The following is a 24,093-nucleotide window of genomic DNA, read 5'->3' as shown; positions in this document are numbered from 1 at the left end:
GAGCTTAACTTAGTGAAGCTCAAATGAGCTTAAAAGTCCACAAATGAAAACCAAAACACTATGAATCTTTTAAATATTTATTTACTTTGTATTTGTCGAACATGAACATACAAAATAAATTTATAAAAAAGGGTGCACTTTTATTCATTCAATAACAAAATGTAACTTGACCAATTCTCCTTGGTCCGAAAAAAACATTGAATAATTATAATCTACACATTTTTTCAATCAATCACTACATTTATCAATATTTTCTATACAATCAATCAAGTTGCTATACAAAGGTCAATAAATTAAATACATCACAATAACAAAAATATTACAAAGGATATATAGAATTTCTGAATCATTACACAAGATAAAAATATTCCCCCTACAACCTGACTTCCTTTCTCAAGCAAATCTCATCAAAAGGTTTATTTATTGTCAAAACTGTATTATTCATAAGAATAACTGTTTTGTTTTTTGGTGTTTTTTTTACAATCAAATTATTTAGCCAGTGGGAATAACCTACTTAACTTTAAAAAAAATAAAAACATTATGCGATATGGTTATCATCTTCATTTTACACCCCCACCCCTATCCCAACCTCCATGTCTATGTGTATATATATTTTAATATGTTTCTTATTGTATCTAACTTAGTTTCAATGCAAACAATGTATTTCACTAAGTTTCCATGTTAATTTCATTCAGTTTCTTGGTGACTTTTAATTAGTTTCTATGTATATTTCAGTTCATTTCTATGTATATTTCACTTTGTTTCAATGATAACTCACATACTTTCTATTGTATTTCACTTAGTTTCTATACTTAGTTTCTATTTTAAAGCTTGATATGGCTGAAGAGCTAATTTGCCCATCTGTTAATTATTTTATACAGGAAACCGTCACAGGAGTAAAACCACTGACATTCCTTAAGCTAGCTAAATAGGACCTTCACATTAAAATCCAAAGTCCCTTATAAATACACTTTCTCCTAAACACTGCTATGAACCAAAGTTTGGTACAGTTCAAATCGTAAAAAAAGTTTGCAAACTGATTTGTCATTTAATAAAAAACTAATTATTTCAGTTTTATACAAAAACTATCTGAGGTGTTATTAAAACATAAAATGTTTATTCTTATTGTATAATATTTCAAAAGCAGTCTTTTTCCACATGGTAAATGTATGTATAATTAATTTGCAGAATTCTAGATGCTTGTTGAAATGCAATTTGATAGATCAATTTGATAGATAAATGAGCCGCACGACAAAACCAACATAGTGCGTTAGCGACCAGCATGGATCCAGACCAGCCTGCGCATCTGCGCAGTCTGATCATGATCCATGCTGTTCGCTATCAGTTTCTCTACTTGGTATAGGGTTTGTAAGCGAACAGCATGGATCCTGATCAGACTGCACGGATGCGGAGGCTGGTCTGGATCCATGCTGGTCGCAAACCCATTATGTTGGTTTTGTCATGATGTGGCTCAAATCATTGAAAACAGAGACTAACCAGTGCAGGTATGAATGAATGCTAAATAGATTTTTGAAAAAAATAAATGCAAAAAAAAAAAGAACTCTAAACTTCTCTTATACAATGCAGTAACAATATTCTATGGAAGATTTCATCTAAAAAAAATTATCATTGTTGAATCTATGAAAAAAAACGATTTGTTAGAATTCCCGAAGGTAATTCAAATACAAAATAATTCATAAATAATTCAAACGGCCACTAGTAAGTGCCAATATAAGTGAATAAATGTACATATTGATTTAAGCAAAAAGGTCAAAAGATAATAGATATATACATGTAAATTTTAATTTATTGATGAGAGCTACTGTATGGGATATCATTATATCTATGAATGAATCTAGCATTTTTCCAACTAATTACATTGAAGCTACAGGCAATTAATAGCGAGCTTTTACAAAAAAAAAAATATATCCCTGCAAGCAATTTTGTATAAGAGGTAAAATCTGTTACAAATACAAATATGTAAAAAAATCATCCCAAATTAATCTCATACAAGTATAACCATATTGAAACATTCTTTCTTTGTATACATCAAATGAAAGTGTTCTAATTTTATACATTAATTCATTTTTGTCTCTATTTTAGAATGATTATTCCCCTGAAGAATTTCTGTGTACGACTATTATTCCTTTTTTAACTTTATTTCATTTTTCTATCAATTTTAAGTAACTGGACCAAGATGTACAATCACATCAGCATTATATGAGCCGCGTCACGACAATACCAACATAGTGCATTTGCGACCAGCATGGATCAAGACCAGACTGCGCTTCCGCGCAGTCTGATCAGGATCCATGCTGTTCCCTATCAGTTTCTCTACTTGTTATAGGGTTCGTAAGCCAACAGCATGGATCCTGATCAGACTACGCGGATGCAAATGCACTATGTTGGTTTTGTCATGGCGCTGCTCAATTATCAAATGCAATCTCTAACAGTTGTTTAACAAGACAAGCGAGAATTGTCTTTTACCTGTAATGTCATATGGTTATGTAACAGGAAACTTTTAAATGCAAAGAATAAACCCAAAACTATGTTGGGAAAATATTCTAAAGCCTGGACAATGTTTGCCACACAGATACTTTATATATAGACCCTGTTATCCACTGCTTTGTAAATATCAAGAATTATACTCAGCTACCCAAACTGGCTGAAAGAACTATCCTTAACAAAACTAAGTACTATCCTTTACACAGTCATCTATTTGGTCTTTATGCCTGAATTATAAATATTAATACTGTTGGTTATTTAGTCCCTACATTATTTTGATAATTTTTCTAAAAATTATTCATGATGTTAATGATGTTAGCCCAATAGTAAGATGAAAGAATTAACTTAAGTTATTAAGCCAAAGATGTCCACTTCCCTTATACATATGACTATACAAATCAAAAAATTAATCTTACATATTTATATAACATTTACTATGTATTTCCAGTATATTATCCCTTTTAAATTCAAAGTGTAAATTAACTAAAAAGATGAAATATTTTGTCTGAGTAACATTCCATTGATAAAACAATTATTCTTGAAAAATAAATCCTGCTTATGAAGTTAATCCCATTTGAAAATTTAAAAAAAGTTTAAAAAGTAAAAAGTGAGGAAAATATCTCCATCAGTGACTTTCATTTCCTTTATAACACTGACATGTAATTTGTAAAAAGAGGCTATAGGATGGAGTTTATCATAACTTTGAACTTATAAAACCCTATTGCAAAAAAAACAACCCACAATAATCTCTATAATACTTGTATCTTCATAGAAGCTATAAAAATCACCATAAAGGCTTTAATAACCATATAGGCTTATATCTTCAAACAGAAGCATCATTTAAAATTGTTGTTTGTTTTTGGGTTGGGTTTTAAGTCACACCAGCAAGTGATATGGCTCAGGTGCCCTTCCATGCATTATTTCAGGCACAAACAGACACCTGCGTAGAACCACTGACTTTACAGAGATTTATATTACCACTTTTATTACAATAGAGACATATAACTTCCAAATTATACATCACCAAAGAGATTTTTATCACCAATAGACTTATATCTCTATAAATAAATACATGTACATGTATCATCACCCTAGAGAATTATATCACCACTGTGCCTTACTACCATAAATATATATCTCTATAAATACATATATGTATCACCCTAGAGGATTATATCACCATAGTGACATACTACAGTCGAGATATATATCTCTATAAATACATATCACCAAAGATTTCACCATAGAGACTTGTTACAATAGGGATAAACATTTCCAGCACTCATATATAAAACCATTAAGACATAGAGATGTATTATATCTCCCTAGATAAATATCAGCACAAAGATATATCACCAGAAGTATCACCCAACAGTCAATAATCTCCTTTAAGAAGGACAGTCTTTATATCTTCGTCTTTTCACCATTCAGTCAGAACTTTGTTCATTATCTGTATCACACACAGTATATACCACAGTGTCAGCTGTTTATATAACCTAAACTGGTTTATATGATCTAAGCTGGTTTATATGGCCTAAACTGAAGACATGTTTTCTATCGTATAATCTGTCAGCCTTTGTCATAAACTCTCGTCACTTTCAACAGCCTGTAACATGTCGTCTGCATCCATCAATGACGAATTACTACCCGATGCCGCTACTTCTGGCATATCTAAAAATAGCATCCAAAAATTTATAGGCATAGGAATGATTATAGTAAATATGTTTATTAGTAAGTAAATCAGTTCAAATCAGTAATTTCCATTTATTTTGTGAATTGACTGAATTAAGAAGAAAATAATCAATTAAGACACCTGTGAAAATATGGAAAGTATGTTTCACTGCAGTGGAATATATATTTTAAAAGCGAAAATAGGGAAAAAGGAAAATATACATTTAATTTCATCAATATTTCTCATCATTTCATTTAGAAGTATATAATTAAGATACTTCTTACATATAAAGAACATTTTCAAATTATTACATGTTGGGTTTTTAACAAACATTCTTACAAAAGCAAATTCCCAGTATTTATCACTGGGAGAGGGGGGTAACCCTACAAAATACCTCATTGAGACATGTATCAAAGCACCATATTAGCATCTGAAAAGAACATGTTATATGGCAACTTTCAAGCTTTATTGGTAGAGGAAGACGTTGGGTGCCCCTCTGTGCAAGATTTCAGGTTGTGACAGACGTCGGATTAGAACCACTAACGTTCTGTAACCTAGCTGGATAGCTTTCTCACATGAATGAATCCAACAGTCTATGGCAGGACTGAACCCTCAGTGGTGAGTGAGTGGTTTGAAATAACTCCTGCTAGTTTATTTTTGTTTGTTTAATTGGGCTTTACGTCACACCGACACATTATAGGTCATATGGCAATGTCCAGCTTTACTGGTGGAGGAAGACCCGAGGTGCCCTTCCTTGCAGTATTTCAAGCACAAACGGGCACCTGAGTAGAACCACCGACGTTTCGTAATCTAGCTTCCTCACATGAAAGAATCCAAAGTCCCTGTCGGGATTCGAGCCCACAGCGGTATGGGGCAGTGGTTTGAAGTCAACAACCTTAACCACTTGGTCACAAACACCCCCAAACTCCTGCTAGTTACATTACGAAGGTAAAGAAGTTTATATACTCAAGGACTAAATATCATAAACATACCTGATTCATAGAGTCTAACTAGAGAGTCTTCATCCTCTACATTAAATCTCTTCTCTATAGATTCTTTAATATGATTGTTCAATCCTTTAGGATCTAAATCCATTGCCCACGAGAAATTCATTAATGATAAATCAGTGTTACCAAGTTTCTTATGAACCTAAAATAACAAAAAGCTGACATTCAAAACAAAGTATCGGGGAAAAAATCAATATACATTTTATTTTTAAATTCACAGATACTGTTAGGGTAATATGGTAATATTAAGCTTGGTGTAGAGGAAGACTTCTAGTTCCCTTACACCACAAATTAATTCAGTAGCACCAACAGCCTGTAAACTAGCTAGATAGCTTTCTGGCATAAAAGATTCCAGAATCCCTGACAGGACTTGAACCAACAGGATCAATGAGGATCAAGTTGTTTAATCAGTGACTTTAACCACTAGGCCACTCAGCCTCCATATTAACTGTACTCACAAGGCATCATCAGTCAGATTATTAAAGTAACATTATGTTCATCCAAGTGTAAACTGTCAGTGTAATGGTAAATCTAAACAAGAGGGCCATGATGGCCCTGAGGTCGCTCACCTGTATATAGGCCCCCCAACCCAACGTTGCAGGGCCAATTTAACCCAGGGGCTTTTATTGCACAAACTTGGTAGACACCCATAAGAAAATGTTTCATGCTAAACATCTCAGCTCTAGCTCATTGGGCTTTTTAAAAGAAGATTTTTTTAAAGTTTTTACTATACACATATAGTTAAAAACAATGACACCCCTGGGGCGAGCCAGTTTTGACCCCAGGGCTTTTATTTGAACACACTTTGTAGACACTTACTAGAAGATGTTTCATGCTTAATATCTAAACTCTAAGAAGATGTTTCATGCTTAATATCTAAACTCTAACTATTTGGGTTTTTTCAAAGAAGATTTTAAGTTTTTGCTATACACATATAATAGAAAATCAATGACCCCCGGGGCAGGGCCAATTTTGACCCCAGGTCTTTTATTTGAACAAACTTTGTAGACACTTTCTAAAAGATGTTTCATGCTTAATATCTTAACTCTAGCTATTTGGGTTTTTTCAAAGAAGATTTTTTAAGTTTTTTCTGTACACATATAAGGAAAATCAATGACCCCCGGGGCAGGGCCAATTTTGACCCCAGGGCTTTTATTTGAACAAACTTGGTAGACACCTATTAGAACATGTTTGATGCTAAATATCTTAGCCATAGCTCTATGAGTTCTTTAAAAGAAGATTTTTAAGTTTTTACTATATGCATATAGGGAAAATCAATGACCCCCGGGGCAGTGCCAATTTAGACCCCAGGGCTTTTATAATTATTTGAACAAACTTGGTAGAACATGTTTGATGCTCAATATCTTAGCCATAGCTCTTTGAGTTCTTTAAAAGAAGATTTTTTAAGTTTTAACTATATGCATATAGGGAAAATCAATGACCCCCCGGGGCGGGGCCAATTTTGACCCGAGGGCTTTTATTTGAACAAACTTGGTAGACACCCATTAGAACATGTTTCATGCTAAATATCTTAGCTCTAGCTCTTTGGGTTCTTTAAAAGAAAATTTTTTAAGTTTTTACTATATGCATATAGGGAAAATCAATGACCCCCCGGGATGGGGCCAATTTTAACCCCAGGGCTTTTATTTGAACAAACTTGGTAGACACTTACTAGAAGATGTTTCATGCCAAATATCTAAGCTCTAGCTCTTATGGTTTTTTAAAAGAAGATATTTAAAGTTTTTTCTTTCGGTTGCCATGGCAACCAGAGTTCTGCATGGAATTAAATTCTTTGAACAATTTTTAAAGGTGACCACCAAAGGAACATTCCTGTGAAGTTTGGATGAAATTGGCTCAGTGGTTTATGAGGAGATGTCATTTAAAGTAAAAGTTTACGGACGGACGGCGGACGGACGCCGGACGGACGGACGCCGGACGGACGGACGCCGGACGGCCGGACGAAAAGCGATCACAAAAGCTCACCCTGTCACTTTGTGACGGGTGAGCTAAAAATAATTTGCCATAATTGTGTTCAATTTCATATTTCACTATGAAAAAATCATCAATATTTCACGTGACCAAAGGAAATTTTTTCTAAAATTGCCTTTTTTCAGAATGTATCAGTAATGCTCAATTCTTAATAGTTGGGCAGTCTTTTTATAATTAAAAGGTGGGTTTTGTACTGTATTATACACAGTAACACATTTTTATTCATCAATTATTGGTAAGTCAGCGAAAAAAGATGTAAATGTTCATATCATACTTACCATAACAGGTATTTAGATCATACTTACCATTATACTATATAACATGTATAAAAACATAACATTATTAAACTCCCACAACAAACTATTTTAAATTACCTCAAAGTCCCTTAACCTGCTACAACTGAGACTGATTTGGCTTTGCCTCCAGTGTACAACACACCCCAGTCAGCTTCCAGGTTAAGGTTAAGAAACTCTAGTAACCATCATTTAAATGTTTAAGCAGGCACAAATCATAAAATTACCAGTAATCCTTATTTAGAATTTATACAAAATATGACAACAACATACAATTCATTTCTTTTCATTTCTAGTGAGAATGTAACTTACCTTTCCTAGAAGAAAGTAAATGAGAGATTCTTTGGGAATAATTCTTTTCAACTCTTCTAATTCAGCAAGGGCCTCCTGTTATATATATAGGTAGCATTACATACACTTTTAATATGCAGGAAACAATGCTATGACACTGTACATTGTAAAGGTAAGATTGTGACTATCCAGCTTAAACGATGGGAGGAAGACCTCAGTGTGCATTATTTTAAGCAACAAGCTGGTACCTTAATAAAACCACCGACCTTCCGTGAGCTGGAAAGCTACCTCACATGAAACATTCTGTCTGGATTTAAACCCACAAGAGTGAGGGGGCATATGTAGTCAGCAACTTTCACCATGAAAACACGGGTTCTACTCTGCATTATTTGCTTCACTCTAATCCAGACACAGTATACTGTAATTGTTTGCTCTAAACAGTTTGTTTTATTGTTTAATATTACATTAACACACTGTTGGTAATATTGTGCGTAATACTAAAACTGCTCTGAGTGAATTATATATGTCTCATATCTTTAAGTCTGCTGATTAAGAATGATCTAGCATTTTGTTTGTTTTGTTTGGTTTATGAGGCACAACACAATTTTAGTAAAAAATATGGTGCCAAAACAGTAAAGATGTTTCTGGCTAATCTCGGATGTTACAAACTTAAAGCAACAAGAGGGGTCAAAACCACCTCACCTGCTGGAGCTTAGAGATGCATAGATTGCAGTAATTCAAACTCATTTAGTTGCCTCCTATGTTTACGCAGAGTTAAGTTATTGGTCTTGACCCTCATCAAAATGAACATAAATCTCAAAAAATTATTTCCAGTCCCGTTATGTCAAAAAAAACTCAATGGAGTCCTTGTATTACTAATATTGAGCTATGAAAGGTATACAGCCTATATATATCTCTATACTGGTGGCTCAATATCTTTGGGTCAAGCAGGTTTAATGTTAAGAGATAATAAAATAGATAATAATGAACAAACCTTATAAAATAGATAATAATGAACAAACCTTATGTTTTTGCTTAGCAAACAAAATGGTTGCCCTGTGGAATTTACAGAGTGGGTTTTTAGGATCTGTGGCCATAGCTTTGTCCAGTGTAGCCAATGCTTGATCTGACTTTTGCTGGGCATGCAATACCTGAAAATTTACATACATGTGTCTATAGTTAAACAAGTTTAAAACAAGTGCCCAATTCTGTTGGATAGGACAGAATAATCCTACCATTAGAAGACTTCCTTTATTCACATGTTGAATATACTGCTAATTTTGAATGAGATTAAACTTGTTTCTAAACATCCAATGCAAGTTTAAAATAAAGAGTTATACACGTCTGAACAGGCAGAAACAGATAATGACACTGCAGTTTTAATGGCAGAAGACCTTGGATGACTCACCATACACTATTTCTGGCAATGGGCAATTGAATAAAACAATAATCACTCTGCAAGCCAGCTTGATAGCTATAAACTAAGTCCAAACAGGAATTTGAACCTTATGTTGTATGGAATAAGTGATCTGAAGTAAATGGTCCTTTACCACACTGCCATAGAGACCTGATCATCTTTTCCTCAGACAAACCAAAATGGCCCTACATTCACGTCTACCTCAGACAAAGACGAGATGAAATGTTGCTAAGGGGCTACTGTTTTATTTTGACATATTGATTTTACACTTTCCTCAAACAGACCTCCTCCATTAATGAATCATTATTCTTAAATCAGTGTTCTAGATAATATACAGATTTGGTTGTTTTTTTCTCTTCAACACCTAACTATCTGGTACTTATCATTCCTTCTCCAAAACTACATGAAGTTTTATAATACTGCCTGTGGTTCCATATCTTAAATTTACACATTGTAAGATCTCTAGAGTTTATTGAACATACAGTATCTTCCAGCATGTCTTCCTTCAATGCTAAAATGACAATCTTTACATAACATTGCTTAAGTAATAGTTTCCTTTCTTGCCAATTTTTCATTAAATATGCCAATTTTTCTTTAAATTTATAATTTTAAAAAGGTTGATTAACCATTTGGCGATAAACTACTTACCACTCCAATATGACAAAGTAAGGGCGAGCTTTGAGGATTTATCATTAAAGCTTTCCGGAAATGTATCTCTGCTAGACGGAACTTTTCTTGTTTCATATAAATAAGCCCTACACCATACCTGTAATCATAATTACATATCATCATTAACCCTGTAGTTTAACTTTTCTTTTTAATAAATATGAAGTGAAATTAAGTAGAATGCAACATTTATGAAACAATTTTCTCAGGTTTAAACTTTTAAAGCAACACGTCTTCAGTATCATGCTAATTTTCAAGAAAGTTTTGAAAATTATTTAAAAGTATAATATTATAATGTAACCAAAAGGAAGCAATTTACACATTATCAATGGCACTTACAACCTACATAAATTACCAAAGAGGTAAAATATGCAAAAATAGCCCTAACTGCATTAGTAATGCAGAAGAAATATAGCTGTAAATGATGAAAAATCACTTGCAAATTTATTACACATAACATGTAAATTATTGCATATATCTTGAATCCTTCACTTTTCATAAAATCATAGAACATTTTATTTTCAAATTTGAATTTATTGAAATATTTTGGCTCATCTAGAGGCATGCAGCTTTGAATATGGGGCTTTCAATTATGTTCAGGACGTTCCAATATTAATTGGTAAAATAACACAGTTCCTCTGGTAATGCACAAATGTCTAAGTTAACTAGTTATTTTCATTATAAAGAATAGAAGGAAAACAAGGTTATAGCATGACTTGGATTTAGAAAGGTAATCAGCTGGTAATGTAAATTACAGATTTAAAGTGGCACAATAAAAAAATGTCTTAACCTTTACCATGCTAAATATCTTAAATACACTTGACTATCTTTAAGTCTGGACAAAACCATTTAGAATTTTTAGGGAGAATTTCAAAACATGTACTGACTGAACAGTGAACAGTGCAGACAGCTTAGATGTGCTTGCTGACCTTGGTCTACACTAGTTATATTGGTAAAATCTGTTGCTGCTTTGCATTGTTTAACAAGAATAAATATAATCCAATTTTTGTCTATAATTCTATTTATGGTCTAAATGAAAGAAGGACCACAAATTCGTATGTAACACAGGAGTACTCACCATGCATTATAATGTCTAGGACTAACTCTTATCGCACTCCTGAAGCACGCCATAGCATTGTCTAGCTCCTCCGTATATACAAACTCATGACCAAGTAACGTGTAAGCATATGCAAAGGAAGGATCAATCTAAAACAGGTATGTAATAAAATGTTATCTTTATTATTAAACACCTTGAGCACACATACATATATTACATTTACTGATAGTTGATAATAATAAAGAGGTTCCATTGAGATTTGACAGTCCAAAAAATGAAAAATTTGAAAATTTGACATAAAATCAACTCAAGTCTGAAATTGAAAAAATAAAAAAATAAAAATAATGAAACAGATAATAAAGAAATTTACTAATAATCCATTTTTGGTCATAGGAAAAAAGAGATTGGAGGATCTATAATATTACACACAAGTTATTGGTTTTGACCTTCATCAAATGGAATAAATTTACCTGAAAATATTTCTAGTTCATAACGTAAATTTTTTTAAACCCTCAGTGGAGCGCCCCTTTATGACTCAATGTACCTCTTTAATCACCACTTTAGGTATGGAAAAATTATCTTGGGAAAAGTATCACCTTGCAATTTATATATATAAGCCATTTATTTGGCTGCCACAAAAGAAGGAATTTAAAATCTTGAACCAGCGTTTAAATTATAGAAATGAGCTTGAAGTGAATATATATAAGCAATCATATTGTTTCATCAAAACCAGCCCTTCATATATATACAAAAAGTAAAATCTTTATAAGAAGGGACTAACCTGTATTGCTCGATTAAAAAACTTTATGGCAGTTTCGTGTTCACGCTGAAGACTGAAGCAGTTTCCTGTCGCACAGCATGCCTACAATGTAAATTCTTTAAATACAAAACTAGAAACTTGATTATATATACTATAATTAGGAAACTGGAAACAAACAAGTAAGTAAGTCCAATATAAAACTAAAACTACTACTAAAGGGGATTCATAAAACCAATCGCCATCTGAACTATTTGAAAAATAAGTGGTTTAAAGCCAAAGTTGAATTGGACCTATATTTTATGATGTTTAATATGTGTCATAATAATTATAATTAATCATCCTGCTAAAAAGAGTATAATCATCTTCTTTACCTGTACTCTGTACAGTTTGACAATATTCTAGTAGTTGGGTGTTCAATTTTAGCATTTTGATATTGAAATTTCGATTAATAATATGCTGAATCCTATTAATTTGACAATGAAATTCCATCAATTATCCATTGAAATCCCATTTATATGACACTCAAATCCCACTATAAAGTCATAATTTAGACATTGAAATCCCATTAATTTGACACTGAAATCTCATTGTTATGAAATTCCATTATTAAACTTACTTGACAATGAAATAAGACAATGAAATTTCAATACTCTGACTTGAAATTCTTATTAATTATACATTGAAATCCCATTAATTAATTTTGTACAATTTCAAATTTAAAGCATGGTTACTTCATAACATACTTTCTGTTGTTAGGCTTTTAAAGGTTAAATCAACATACCTCGGATGAAATTTTATCCATCTCTGTCAACTCCTGTGCCAGGTAAGATAACTCTACTTCTTTTTGTAAATGCCATAATGTAGTACTATAAATTTCCATGCCTTCTGTGTGATACGGCTCTTTGCGTAAAATTTCTCTAAATGTCTTCTCAGCCTAAAAATAGTTTATATATTATTGTTATGCAGGTTGATAATAGATCAAATGTATTATCAAATGATCTTATTTATGTGTGGTAGTAAAGTTTGCATTATGGAAATGTTGGCAATATGGAAACGTTGGTGATTTTGGCAATTTTACGAAAATATTTTAGCAAAAATATTTGTCAGCCTAAGTCTTATCAGTCAAAGAACCAATGCAACCCATTTAACATTTTATTGCAAGTAACTTATTAAAGACCCTCTGCTAAAAATATGTTTAATATTCAAAAGGTGTAACATAAAAGGGCAAAATCATTACATATTTACTCACATAAATGTATACACCATTGCTACATTATGTAAGTTTAATGCATGAAGTATATGTACATGTTTATATTTAAATATGACACATCAAAGGATATTCTTGCTGATCTACTTTATAATATCACGTGATATAAAAAGTCTTGTTTTACACCTAAACTTTCATCAGAATCATCCCTAAATTGATATAAAGCTTGCGAAAAATTCAACACTCCAGGCAGTACAAATTCTTTCCCTGAGGCCATCCTTAAAAAAACGTTTGTTTGCAGTAACCCGACCCAGAATTTTCAAGGTGGGTAGGTAGGTCGATTTTTTTTTTTTTTATTGAACTGTACTCCCAAATAAACATTGAATTTCAAAATGCTGGACAATATATGCTTTGATAATCTGGTAACAATTAATAAATTGATAACTGAATTATAATTCAATAAGACCTACATTTTATTTCTTCCATTAACCTTTAAAAGAACGAAAACAAAGCACAAGGCATAATTTTCTGATTCAAAAAAAAAATTTTTTATCCAGACCATGAAAAAAAAATTTGAGTAGGGGCAAATTTTGTGAGTCGGTCGTGTTACTGCAAACAAACATTTTTTTAAGGATGGCCTGAAGTCATTCAGTTTAAATCTATATGAAATTACAACTCATGCAGATCCTTTATATAACAGGGCTCCAATAAGTGGAAGTCTGGGAGTCATTTACTCCCTGATTTTGGCTTGTGACTTCCAAACTATAATGCTTTTCCTTCTTAACCTATATAATATGACTTCCAATGTCTGATATGTTCATTCTCTAACTTCCAAATTTTGGAACATAATGACAGCGTTGTTATAACATGGCCCTACCCTTTTTTTCTTTTGGTGTTACCAAACTCTATTCAAATTAAAAGTTATCTCCCTTACTTGATGGTATTCTTGTAATTCAAAATGAGCTCTTCCAATCTGTGAGAGTACCCAGCCAGTGTTCATCTGGTGTTGGGGCAGATCTTGAAACAGTTCTATGGCTTTACGACAGCTATACTCTGACATCGCCTGGTACGCTTTACCCACAGCTTGAAGCAAAGTTAATATTCCAGCTGAAATTTAACACAGTTAAATCCCATTTAGAAACAATGCATATTATTAATTCTATCTTTTTTTTCTCTTGAGTTTATACAGTAATTTTACTTAAACCATGGGGTATAACAAATTTGTTGAGCTTTTAATTTGTAACTAATATTTGTTGACCTTTTGAAAGACAACAGTCAAATCATGTGAGATTGCACAGAAAATCAGGTAGGATTTAATACTAATGGCAATGAAAATTTTTATCTTTGGTTTATACAGAATTTATTTTAGTTTGTGTAGGAAGCTATAAGCTTAAAGGCACACTTTCGAATCTGTTCCTGGAACTAACTAGTTCTCAGCAATGAGTGTAAAGTTTCTTGCTCAAGCAAACAACAACTTGCCTCTGACTGTGTTTGAACCCAGGCGGCTAGCACTTCTTAGCTTTGTTTATACAGAATTTATTTTAGTTTGATTGTGTAAAAAGATATTAGCTTATAGACATACTCTCAAATCTGTTTCTGGACCCAACCAGTACTGAGCAATGAGTGTAGTTTCTTACTCAAGGGAACAACAGCCTACCCCTGATGGGGTTTAACCCCCTAGATGGTTTGCGATTCTTACATTATCCACCCTTACTGTACCTTTACTAAATAACAAGTAAGTTTATTTAAACAATGTCCAAATTTAAAGTCAGAAATGTCTTTTATAAGCAATGTCTTGAATGAAACAACACAAAATAAAACAGTATGAATTGAACAACTTACCTAGGGACTGTTGTTGCATGTGTACAAGCTGTATCTGAGGTTGTGGTTCAGGGGCTACCGCTGGTTTACTGTCCATGATTATCTCCCCTTTACTAACATCGGATATATCTTGTTTTGATTTACTAAGTCTTGTTTTAGATTTCCTTACTACTGCCTTCGGACTTGTAAAACGGGTTTTACTTTGCTGTTTATTATTTTCCTACAGTAAAAAAAGTAAAATTGTCAAAACAGATTCTACCCATGTGACCAGTGTAGACATGGTGGTCCGTCTTGTTTGCTACCAAGTCAGTATATGAGCTGCGTCACGGCAATAGTGCATTTGCGACCAGCCTGGATCCAGACCAGCATGCGCATCTGTGCAGTCTGATCAGAATCCATGCTGTTCGCTATCAGTTTCTCTACTTGTAATAGGGTTTGTAAGTGAACAGCATGGATCCTGATCAGACTGCGTGGATGTGCAGGCTGGTCTGGATCCATGCTGGTTGCAAACCCATTATGTTGGTTTTGTCATGACGCGGCTTATATATCTTGTAATTTTCCTACCACCAACATCAGGCAGATTAACAAATCCATTTACAACATTTAAGAAGGATAGCAAGTAATCACAGTCTAACATTGAATATTTACCATAAAACAAATACTATTACAAAATGTTTTCTATCTTTTCTTTTTTTATTGCCAGCAGCATATATTATATTTTATCATTTCTTTTCCTTTTTTTATTGCCAGAGCCAAGTGTTAACTTCCAAGTATTTTGTCTTTAAGAAATACTAGAGTGCCCCTATTTATACCAATTCTGGTGCCTTGGCTTTTAGTTATTTAACCAAATAGCTATGAAACAATTATGGGATAAGAAACTGGTTTTATAAGAATCTATTTCTTAATCCATAATATCTTGATGTATTTCTAGACATTCGTTCACCAGGATCATGTCCCATCATGGAGTAGTAGACACTAATCCTTGTTTGTCAAAAACGTGAATATAAAGTGGTTAATTTCTCAGTTGTAAAAACTTGTTTTATAACTTGATATTATGAATATAATATACTTAAACAACATACCTTTACTGAACTTGAACTATGACTAAATAACCTAGAGCTTCGTCTAACATTTGGTGGATTATTCTGTGTGCTGAAAATATAAATAAACTTTATGAAACAAACTTGTCAGGCTTAATAAATACTTTTTGTTGTTGTTGTTTTTTTAATTCCCACAATTATCAAAAATGTTGGCCTCTTAAGAATTCCTAATTTCTTGTTCATAAAATTTGCCTATATGCTTTTTTTCTAAATTTAACACTAAATTAAACTTTCTATAGCAGTATTTTACCAGAATAATAATGCCGCTCCTTTTGAGCAGTTTAAACTGGTTTTTTTTCTTATTAGCTACTATTTCTAAAAGCTGCATGCCTCCAGATGAGCAAAGAAAAATTTAAGAAAATCAATTTTAAGAAAAATGAACTAAGATTTTAAGAAATATAAAAATATTTACAATTCAAGTAATAATACAATGGAAGATTTTGCAGTATTCATCACCATATTTCTACTGCCTGACAGAAGTAATAATGGATATTTTTGCATATTTTGGCATTTTTTTGGTGACTTATACATGGATTGAAAGTGTCATTTGCTTAGTGTAAGTTACTTTCTTTGTTCACTTAAAAACATTGTACTTTTTAATACATTTTCAAAATTTTCATGACAATTAGCAAGAATCTGGAGGCATGCTCCTTTAACTTGTATATATATTTTAGATTTGAATTTAAGTCATGCTAGGACATATAGTATATTTACTTTATATTGCTATTATTTTCTTGTGTATTCCCAGTAAGGTTAAAAGGTGGCGGTTTTGGCATCAGTGTTTGATTCTGGTTTGCCCTTCTTGTTATTGGCTGAAAATAGATACATACTTTAAATGATTATAAACTAGTATATGAAATTATCAGACATGTGATAACCTGATCTAAACCACAAGTCATAGTTATCATCATCCTAAAGTCATAGTTATCATCCCCACAGTTATCATCCTAAAGTCAAAGTTATCATCCCCTCAGTTATCATCCTAAAGTCATAGTTATCATGTCACATACTGGTATTCAAATCTTGTAACTACACCTTTACACTGCTGAATTTGTGTAATGGACTTGCTATGCTTTGGATTTGAACAGGTCCATGCCTGATAAAGGATCGTTAATGCCAAAATCGGTAGATTATTAAATTACTCAACCTGCACTGGTGTTGATGTGTTGTATTTCTTCACTTTTATCTTATTTTGATTGGTCAATTCAAAGTTTAAATTTGAAAAGTAAAAGTTGCAGAATTGTGACTTTATTGCTTTTAGCCCAATTAATGTCTTATTATGTGACAGTTAATTAGTATCTCTTGCATCCATCTCTACTTCAATGGATCATTCCTAAATTTTCAGTAAACTGTGAAAAAATTGTAGAGATAAATACCTTTCTAGGAGCCTTTGATTCATTATTAGACTCATGTTGAGCGGCAGGAGATGGTGTAATAAAGTTTTCAAAAAGATTCTGTGCAAGTGGCACACTCTCGGGACTTGGTGTGTTGATGGGTAATATACCAAAACTGAAACATAATCAAATACAAATTTTTGTGTTTAAAAATAATACAACAAAACTGCATATATAGTCAAATACAAATGCCTGCGTAGAACAGTACATACAAAAATTGAAATATAGTCAAATACCAATCATTGTTTTTAACTGTAATATACCAAATCTGCAATACAGTCAAATACAAGTTAAACACCATTCTCCAGTATGTCAAACACATATATTTCAGTGTTTGACAGCTAGCAGCTGACAAAAGTTTTTATCATTTACTATAAGTAGCCATCCGCTTGAAAGAATTTCTACATCCCAGCCTAGAGAGAACTGTTGTATAACTAGCCAGATAGATTTTTTAACTGCACATCAACACACAACCAATATGGCGTCAAAACAGGAAAGATGATTTTGTTTTACTTCGGGTGTTACAAATGCTTTGTTTCTTATTTTTACATGAATATTTATTCTGAATCAAGACGTGAGACATGATTATAAGACACACTGTCTGAGATCAATTTTCATGCAATGCACTTACAACAAATTTAGCAACCTGGCTGCGGACATCCCTGTATGTATATAGACTTTATTTATATTCTTTTCTGATCAATTAAAGAAGTTATCATTACATGTTCATCTAAGTGTGCTTAAAACCCACCACCCCTAGATTTAATTTTTTTGTTTTGTTGGATTTTACATTGCACCAAAATAGTACAGGTCATATGGTTTACTGGAAGTGGAAATACTCAGGTTCACTTCCATGCATTGTTTAAGGCACCTGATAAGCTTGCTAGAAAGCTTCCTCACATGAAAAAATTCAAACACACATCAGTGAGGTGCAAGTGGATCAGCCTTAGATTAAGGAGGTAGAAATTCTATCAGTTATATACTGTCCATCACCCTAAAAACAACAGAGCATATCTTAAAAATTTAGTACCTTGGTGAATACTGTGTAAGAAGATCTAATGGACATTCCCTCAGTCTGTTTTCTGTCATAGGAGTTCTTGCTGTTTTCTTCGTACTTTTAGGGGCTTGGATTATACTTGCCATAAGCTGATCATGTATGTTACCCCTGCGATTCTCTGGTGTATGATCACAAACATCTTGATGACCATGCTCCGGTGTTTTAAGCAACTGTAAATAAAATTTATTTAAGAATATGTGCTATTACAACATGCGTTACAAGATTATGTGACTTGGTATTCATTTACATATTCTAGTTTTGAGTTTTCTTTATTTGATGCTTCTAAAATATATGATGAAAGAATCCAAAGTCTCAGTTGGGATTCGAACCCACAGCGGTGAGGGGCAAGTGGTTTTAAGTCAACTACCTTAACCACTTGGCCATGGACACCCTTCTCTTTCATCATCAAGGGTATGGAATTGACTGCATGTAGCTTTTGCCACCAGTTCAGCACTGTCCATGCAATCCAACCAGATTCTATATGGTTGGCTGACCAATTTAATGTTTACATCTTAATATCCTCAAAAATGATAATGGATAGTACTAAAATGGAAACTGAAAAAGCACATTTCAGAAATTCAGCAGGTTAAGAGTTAACACAAGAGGGCAATGATGGCCCTGGATTGCTCACCTGAGATACATTGCTAGAAAAGGTCACAATTTTTATTTTTCAATAAAGTCAGTAATGAGGTCACATTGGGTTTGTCATTTTTTTATTTACCCAAGGTACATAACAAATCTATATGTAAGCTCTTGGCAACTTACCTTCATATTTTGTAAATTTTGAGGTGAACACAAATTAATATTGTTAGGAACTGGTTGAGGTGACGGTACTTCTGCCACAGGGGTCAGAATTTCAGAGACTATAATAGGGGGCGTGTTCTGTACAGTGTGAGCCTCCTTCGTGTTCTGTATTAATATAGTAGTACATGCCTGGGTTGGCACAGGAAAGACACTGGTTGGATCTACTTTCTCACCTGTTAATGAAACAAAATATTGGCATTAAAGTAACATTAAATAAATATGTAAAAATAATTTTGCCGTCGGCCTAAAAACCAAGCATTCTACAGTTTCATTAACCTTTTTAACAGTTTTGTTGTAAATCTCATCAAAAATTGTTTATAAATTACGATTTTTAACGGAAAACCCCACGGTAACACTAAAGTTCGTATACAAATTTTAACATGCAAATGAAGACTATAATCAGCTTGTGTATGCAATCAGCTTGTGTATGCGCTACATCACAGTGTTATAGTTGTTATCCGGAACACAGAAAATATGAGAATTTCTTGTGCAAACACACTTAAACCGTTTTAGCTTCACGGTGCATTTGGTCTGGCGTTCAGAAAAAAATAATCATACCATAAAAAAGATTAAATTTGTATGAAAACATCCGTTACAATGCGGAAATATACCGTTAAATTAGGACTTCTACTTATAGTCATGTTTGTTGATTTAATATTGATGTATCCGAAGGCGGAGTTTCTCATGCAAATAGAAATTGAGCTTCCGATTTCGCCACAAAGAGGTTGCGGATTTTTATACTTATAAAACTCATTCTGGTTGTCTGGACACCAAAATAAGATCTGGTGTCGATATGAAACCCAATATATTAATGAAATGTCGCTATTTCTGTTTTTATGAAATTTATTTAATGTAGCTTTAACGTTGATAGATCGTAGATGTTTTGCTTTCATACATTAAGCTGTAAAAATTGTGAAACAAGCTAGTTGTTTTCATAATACAATCTGTTTTAAGCAAATAGGCTATTCCAAGCTACAGCCAATATTTTAACAAGAAGACATGCCCAACTGTTTATTATTGAGTGTGGTATGTCAAAAGATCAAAGGATTTTTTGTTTCTTCTTTTGCCTATTTAAAAGTTAACTCTTTATATACCTTGCTTCTGTAATTGTCAGAGATTAAATTTTCAACCAAATATTGACGTACTTTTGACCTCTTTCACTGAATAATGAAGTTGTGTCATAGAAAACATGTGCTTTGAATTCTGCTGTGTCATGTGTGAATAAAGTGTGTCAAAAACACAAGAAACTCACTCTCTTAGAAACACTGCAAAATGCAAGTTTAATTTATATATTGCATTGAAATTCCTTGTACTCAAAAACTCTAGCTCTGATTTACACATAAAAAGTTTCTCTTGCTACATGAACTTTTTCTCACATACAAAACTTTTTCCATGAAAAAATGTTTAAAGCAAAATCAGCACATATAATTGAAAACTAATTATTTATCATGTTGAAAATTCAAAACCTCACCTAATTGGCACAATCCTTCAAATGCAGACCACAGCAATGGGTTGAGTTTTAAGCTTTTCTTATAACATTCTATGGCTTTTTGATTACGATCAGTTCGTGTATATATAGCACCGAGTACATTAAACACATGACTAGCTAAATTGCCAAATTCTTTCTCTATATCTTCCATAGTCTTTTGCCTAGTTAATATATTTCCAGCTAAAACAAATTCTGCATCTGAAAACCTGTAAAAAAATAAACAGAAAGTTGACAAAGAAATTGAAAATATCATGATCTATAGTATTGTATATAATTCATTCAAGTTATTTTTGTCAGTATGAAATTATCAACCATTGTTTCAAATTTCAATACATGCAAGAATATGCCAGTTTTGTCTTAAACAACCAGACATATATAAACTTATAAGGTGTAAGAATATATTGTACTATGCATGAATATCAACAAAGTCAGATTAAATTACAGGCCACAATTAGGTCAGGATAATCATGGTTTCCTTGTTTGTGAGGTTTTAATGCAGATCTCAACACCTTTGGGTCATTCTTCTGCTGTAAGTTCACCTAACAAGCTTTCCAGAGTAACTTACTGACGATTGCCAAGTTCTCTGCAAGTGACCAAACCACTACTCCTACAAAATTTTGGAAATCAGCAGTGTGAGACAAGTGACACAATGTCCAGATTAAATATTGCTAGGAAATTCTACTTAACCCAAAGATCGACAAACAAATGTGATACTTTTCGTCTCCCTATTGAGCTACGCAGACAGACAGATAATCATCGTCACAAGAAATTTCTCAAGAACCAGTTGCTTTGTAATGATAAAACTTTATCTTATCTGTGCGTGTTACAAAGCAGCAAGTTTATGGAAAGGCTTTCCTCTCTTCTTTTATGAGAGTTGTTGGTAGTCGCCCCTTTGAAATATTCATTTAAAAAGCCACCCTCAGAATTTCAAACAATTCTAATTCACAGGGCTATAGATCTTAAATATTTATTTACACATTTTCTTCTACATGAATAAAATTATAGGTCACTGTTTGATATTGAACATTTTATTTTACTTTCCGGTCAATTTATTGAAGTTTCCTTATTACAGGTATATATGATAAAACCATGTAACAGATTGATATTAATAAACACAGAGGTTACTTACTTTTCAACATGCATGCAACATTTAGCATACAGATATTTAAGCTCTGGTGAATTATAACCTCTTTTCTGTAACAGGGCATATGTTTGTCTCTGTTTTCCTGACCGGAAATAACAGGTTGCCAATAAATACAAGGTCTCATCACTAACAACTGAAATATAACAAAATATCAATTTATTTAAAATAAACAAACATCCTTTTTCAGTTGGAATTTTGTCTTTATATAGCCACTTACAGTAATAACGTTTAAGGAAGCTTGTGAAGTTTTATATATAACAATTTACAGTATCACTTACCAAAATATTTGGCTAACTTTAGCATAAAAACTGCTAAACTATGGAAACTTCTATCAATAAATGTTATATCATTAACTAAAATTGTTACAGTACTACAAGCAAGCCTGACTGGATTCTTATCATTTCTTTTAGATCATACATGAAGTTAGATTAAAGGTAACGGGTTATGTTTCTAATGAGCGTCAGTTAAATCAAAATATCATGAGCTAACAAGACCACCACATGCAGTGTTTAAAAACATGCATCTGTTAAAATAACCATTTTTGACATTCACAAATTGACATAACTCCACAAATATAACTTTCAGAATTATGCCCCTTTGTCTTACAACTGCCTCTTGCTATGCTAAGCAAGTATTCCAAAATTCATACTGATACTTTTAAAATTATTTGAATTCTGATTGAACTACATTAAAGTTTTTACATGACAACAACACAATCATAATAGCTTGACTGTTCCTTAAAAACAGACAAGCTAAAAATTGTAAATTTGTTTTTGTATTTAAAGAATCACCCTGATTTTAAGAATCTCCTTGATTAAAGCCATTACTTAAAACGAAAAAGTGTGATTGTAAGCATTCAGCAAACTTACCTTCAGCACAGAGTCTCTCTGCAAGGAATGTTGCATCTCGGTAGTCATAATGGTTCAATGCATCCCACACAGCAGCCTTAAAAGTTGAAAAACAATATTTGTTATTTCAGCACAGCCCTATGAGCTGCATATTGTCATATTGATCTGTTATATCTAGTTAGATAGCAATAACTTCTTTTTTCCATTAGAAAGTGCATGCTTTTTAAACTAATTAAGGGCTTGGGTGATTTATACAGTTCATCGGTGTTTGCGTGTCACAGCAACGAATTTGAGATTGTTGTAACATTTTTGAGTATTCCGAGTGAAAACAGAAGCGGTGCATGAAATATTGAATGACACCATAAAAACACGAAAAAATTAACTATTTTTTTAAACCGACTTTCCTGTTCATAGGCTTTGCCTAATTTCATATTAATACGGGGAAGTCAAAGTCCGGGCCCGCTTTTTTTGGCTTGCCCGGCTATAGACTACATGTGTATATTTAAAAGAAAATTCAAATAAAAAGCAATTAAAAAATATATAGAATCAATGAAATTTTCAGTGTCAGTTCTAGTTAGGCGCCACCATTTACAATGTAACTCAATGATAAAAGGCGGTGTATTCCGATAACGGAACAAATCTCAACTTTTCGGATTATTAATAATCGTCGAGTGTTCCGAGTGAAAACGGAAGTGGGTACATATAAATTATACCGAATAACACCTTTAAAACGGAAAAATGAAAGGATTTTTTTACCGACTTCCCCGTTCATAGGCTTTGCCTAATTTCATATTACACTTGGTTCTATATGTTAAAGAGGGTGAAGAAAAAAGATAACATATTCAACTCTGTGGAAGTAGATGTGGGGGTGTACACTCATTTGTTAGTAAAAACAAACTTGTCTATGAGTATGACTGCTGCTGGTCTAGATCAAGTCTCTTGCGTTTATTATGCATTCAAATTATTATCTCTGTCTATGCTCCTCAAAAGCATGTTGTTCCTGAAAAAAACTTAGTAACTGCGCTGCACCAGGTTTTAAATTCTCATGGGTAAACAAAAATTCTCATTTCATGTTTTCCGCCGTTTGGGCGAGTCAAAACAAAACAAATTTCAAAATTAAATAACCGCTAGAAAGAGTAAATTTGTATACAAGCTAGGTAAAGAGAAAATAAAGATTGAATGAAGCTTTTTCTATGTCACACTCACCTGTACAGGCTCTTGTAAAAGCATTGTGAGGGATTAAAAATCCTCAAAACACAATATTTCAGTCGATAATTGGCCTTTTTCCTTTACAACCTCGCTTTCGTAATTAAAGAATGGATTTAAGCTGGTTCCATGTCCGATTAGGTTCGTTCTTTCATGGTTCCCATTCAAGATGGCTGCCCATACAATTTCATCGCAACTTCTCGTCCCTTTCCGCCAAACTCCGGATAAGAATATTTTTGATAATAACCGAGATGTTCCGATTGTCAAAATACTCCGAAGTTTGGCGGAAAGGAGGCATACAACTACTAAATTGAATAACTGTGATCTATCATAACCTTATGCATATATCATATGCCTTGGTTTTGA

At 32.9% G+C, this 24,093-nt stretch overlaps 1 protein-coding gene across 1 annotated transcript; it reads right to left on the bottom strand.

The window, feature by feature from the left end:
• Nucleotides 1–63: 63 nt before the first annotated feature.
• On the bottom strand, nt 64–23,892 carry LOC132740247 (cell division cycle protein 27 homolog). The gene is made up of 19 exons (XM_060728115.1): nt 23,728–23,892; nt 22,543–22,618; nt 21,659–21,806; nt 20,512–20,735; nt 19,002–19,213; nt 18,210–18,406; nt 17,162–17,294; nt 16,500–16,597; nt 15,768–15,837; nt 14,707–14,905; nt 13,799–13,971; nt 12,439–12,591; nt 11,679–11,759; nt 10,919–11,046; nt 9,823–9,940; nt 8,780–8,908; nt 7,779–7,853; nt 5,170–5,326; nt 64–4,176 (listed from the first exon to the last, which is right to left on the bottom strand). Exons 1-19 carry the CDS (start codon nt 23,749–23,751, stop codon nt 4,085–4,087), a joined length of 2,487 nt encoding a protein of 828 aa, XP_060584098.1. The 5' UTR covers nt 23,752–23,892; the 3' UTR covers nt 64–4,084.
• Between the last annotated feature and the right edge of the window lie 201 nt (nt 23,893–24,093).

Source organism: Ruditapes philippinarum, unplaced genomic scaffold (assembly GCF_026571515.1).
Source record: "Ruditapes philippinarum isolate M1 unplaced genomic scaffold, ASM2657151v2 ctg4395_1_1_1_1, whole genome shotgun sequence".
Lineage (NCBI taxonomy): Eukaryota > Metazoa > Mollusca > Bivalvia > Venerida > Veneridae > Ruditapes > Ruditapes philippinarum.
The sequence above is the reverse complement of the archived record's forward strand: the minus strand, read 5'-3'. Positions and strand labels throughout refer to the sequence as shown.

What these genes read in the sequence shown, in the direction of transcription:
- LOC132740247 (XM_060728115.1), bottom strand. Translation starts at nt 23,751, where the DNA reads ATGCTTTTACAAGAGCCTGTACAG. An exon ending in AAAATTTACAAAATATGAAG is followed by an intron (nt 18,407 to 19,001) that starts GTAAGTTGCCAA and finishes TTTTATTTACAG; the next exon opens with TTGCTTAAAACACCGGAGCA. An exon ending in TTTACTTTCTTCTAGGAAAG is followed by an intron (nt 5,327 to 7,778) that starts GTAAGTTACATT and finishes TTGTTATTTTAG; the next exon opens with GTTCATAAGAAACTTGGTAA.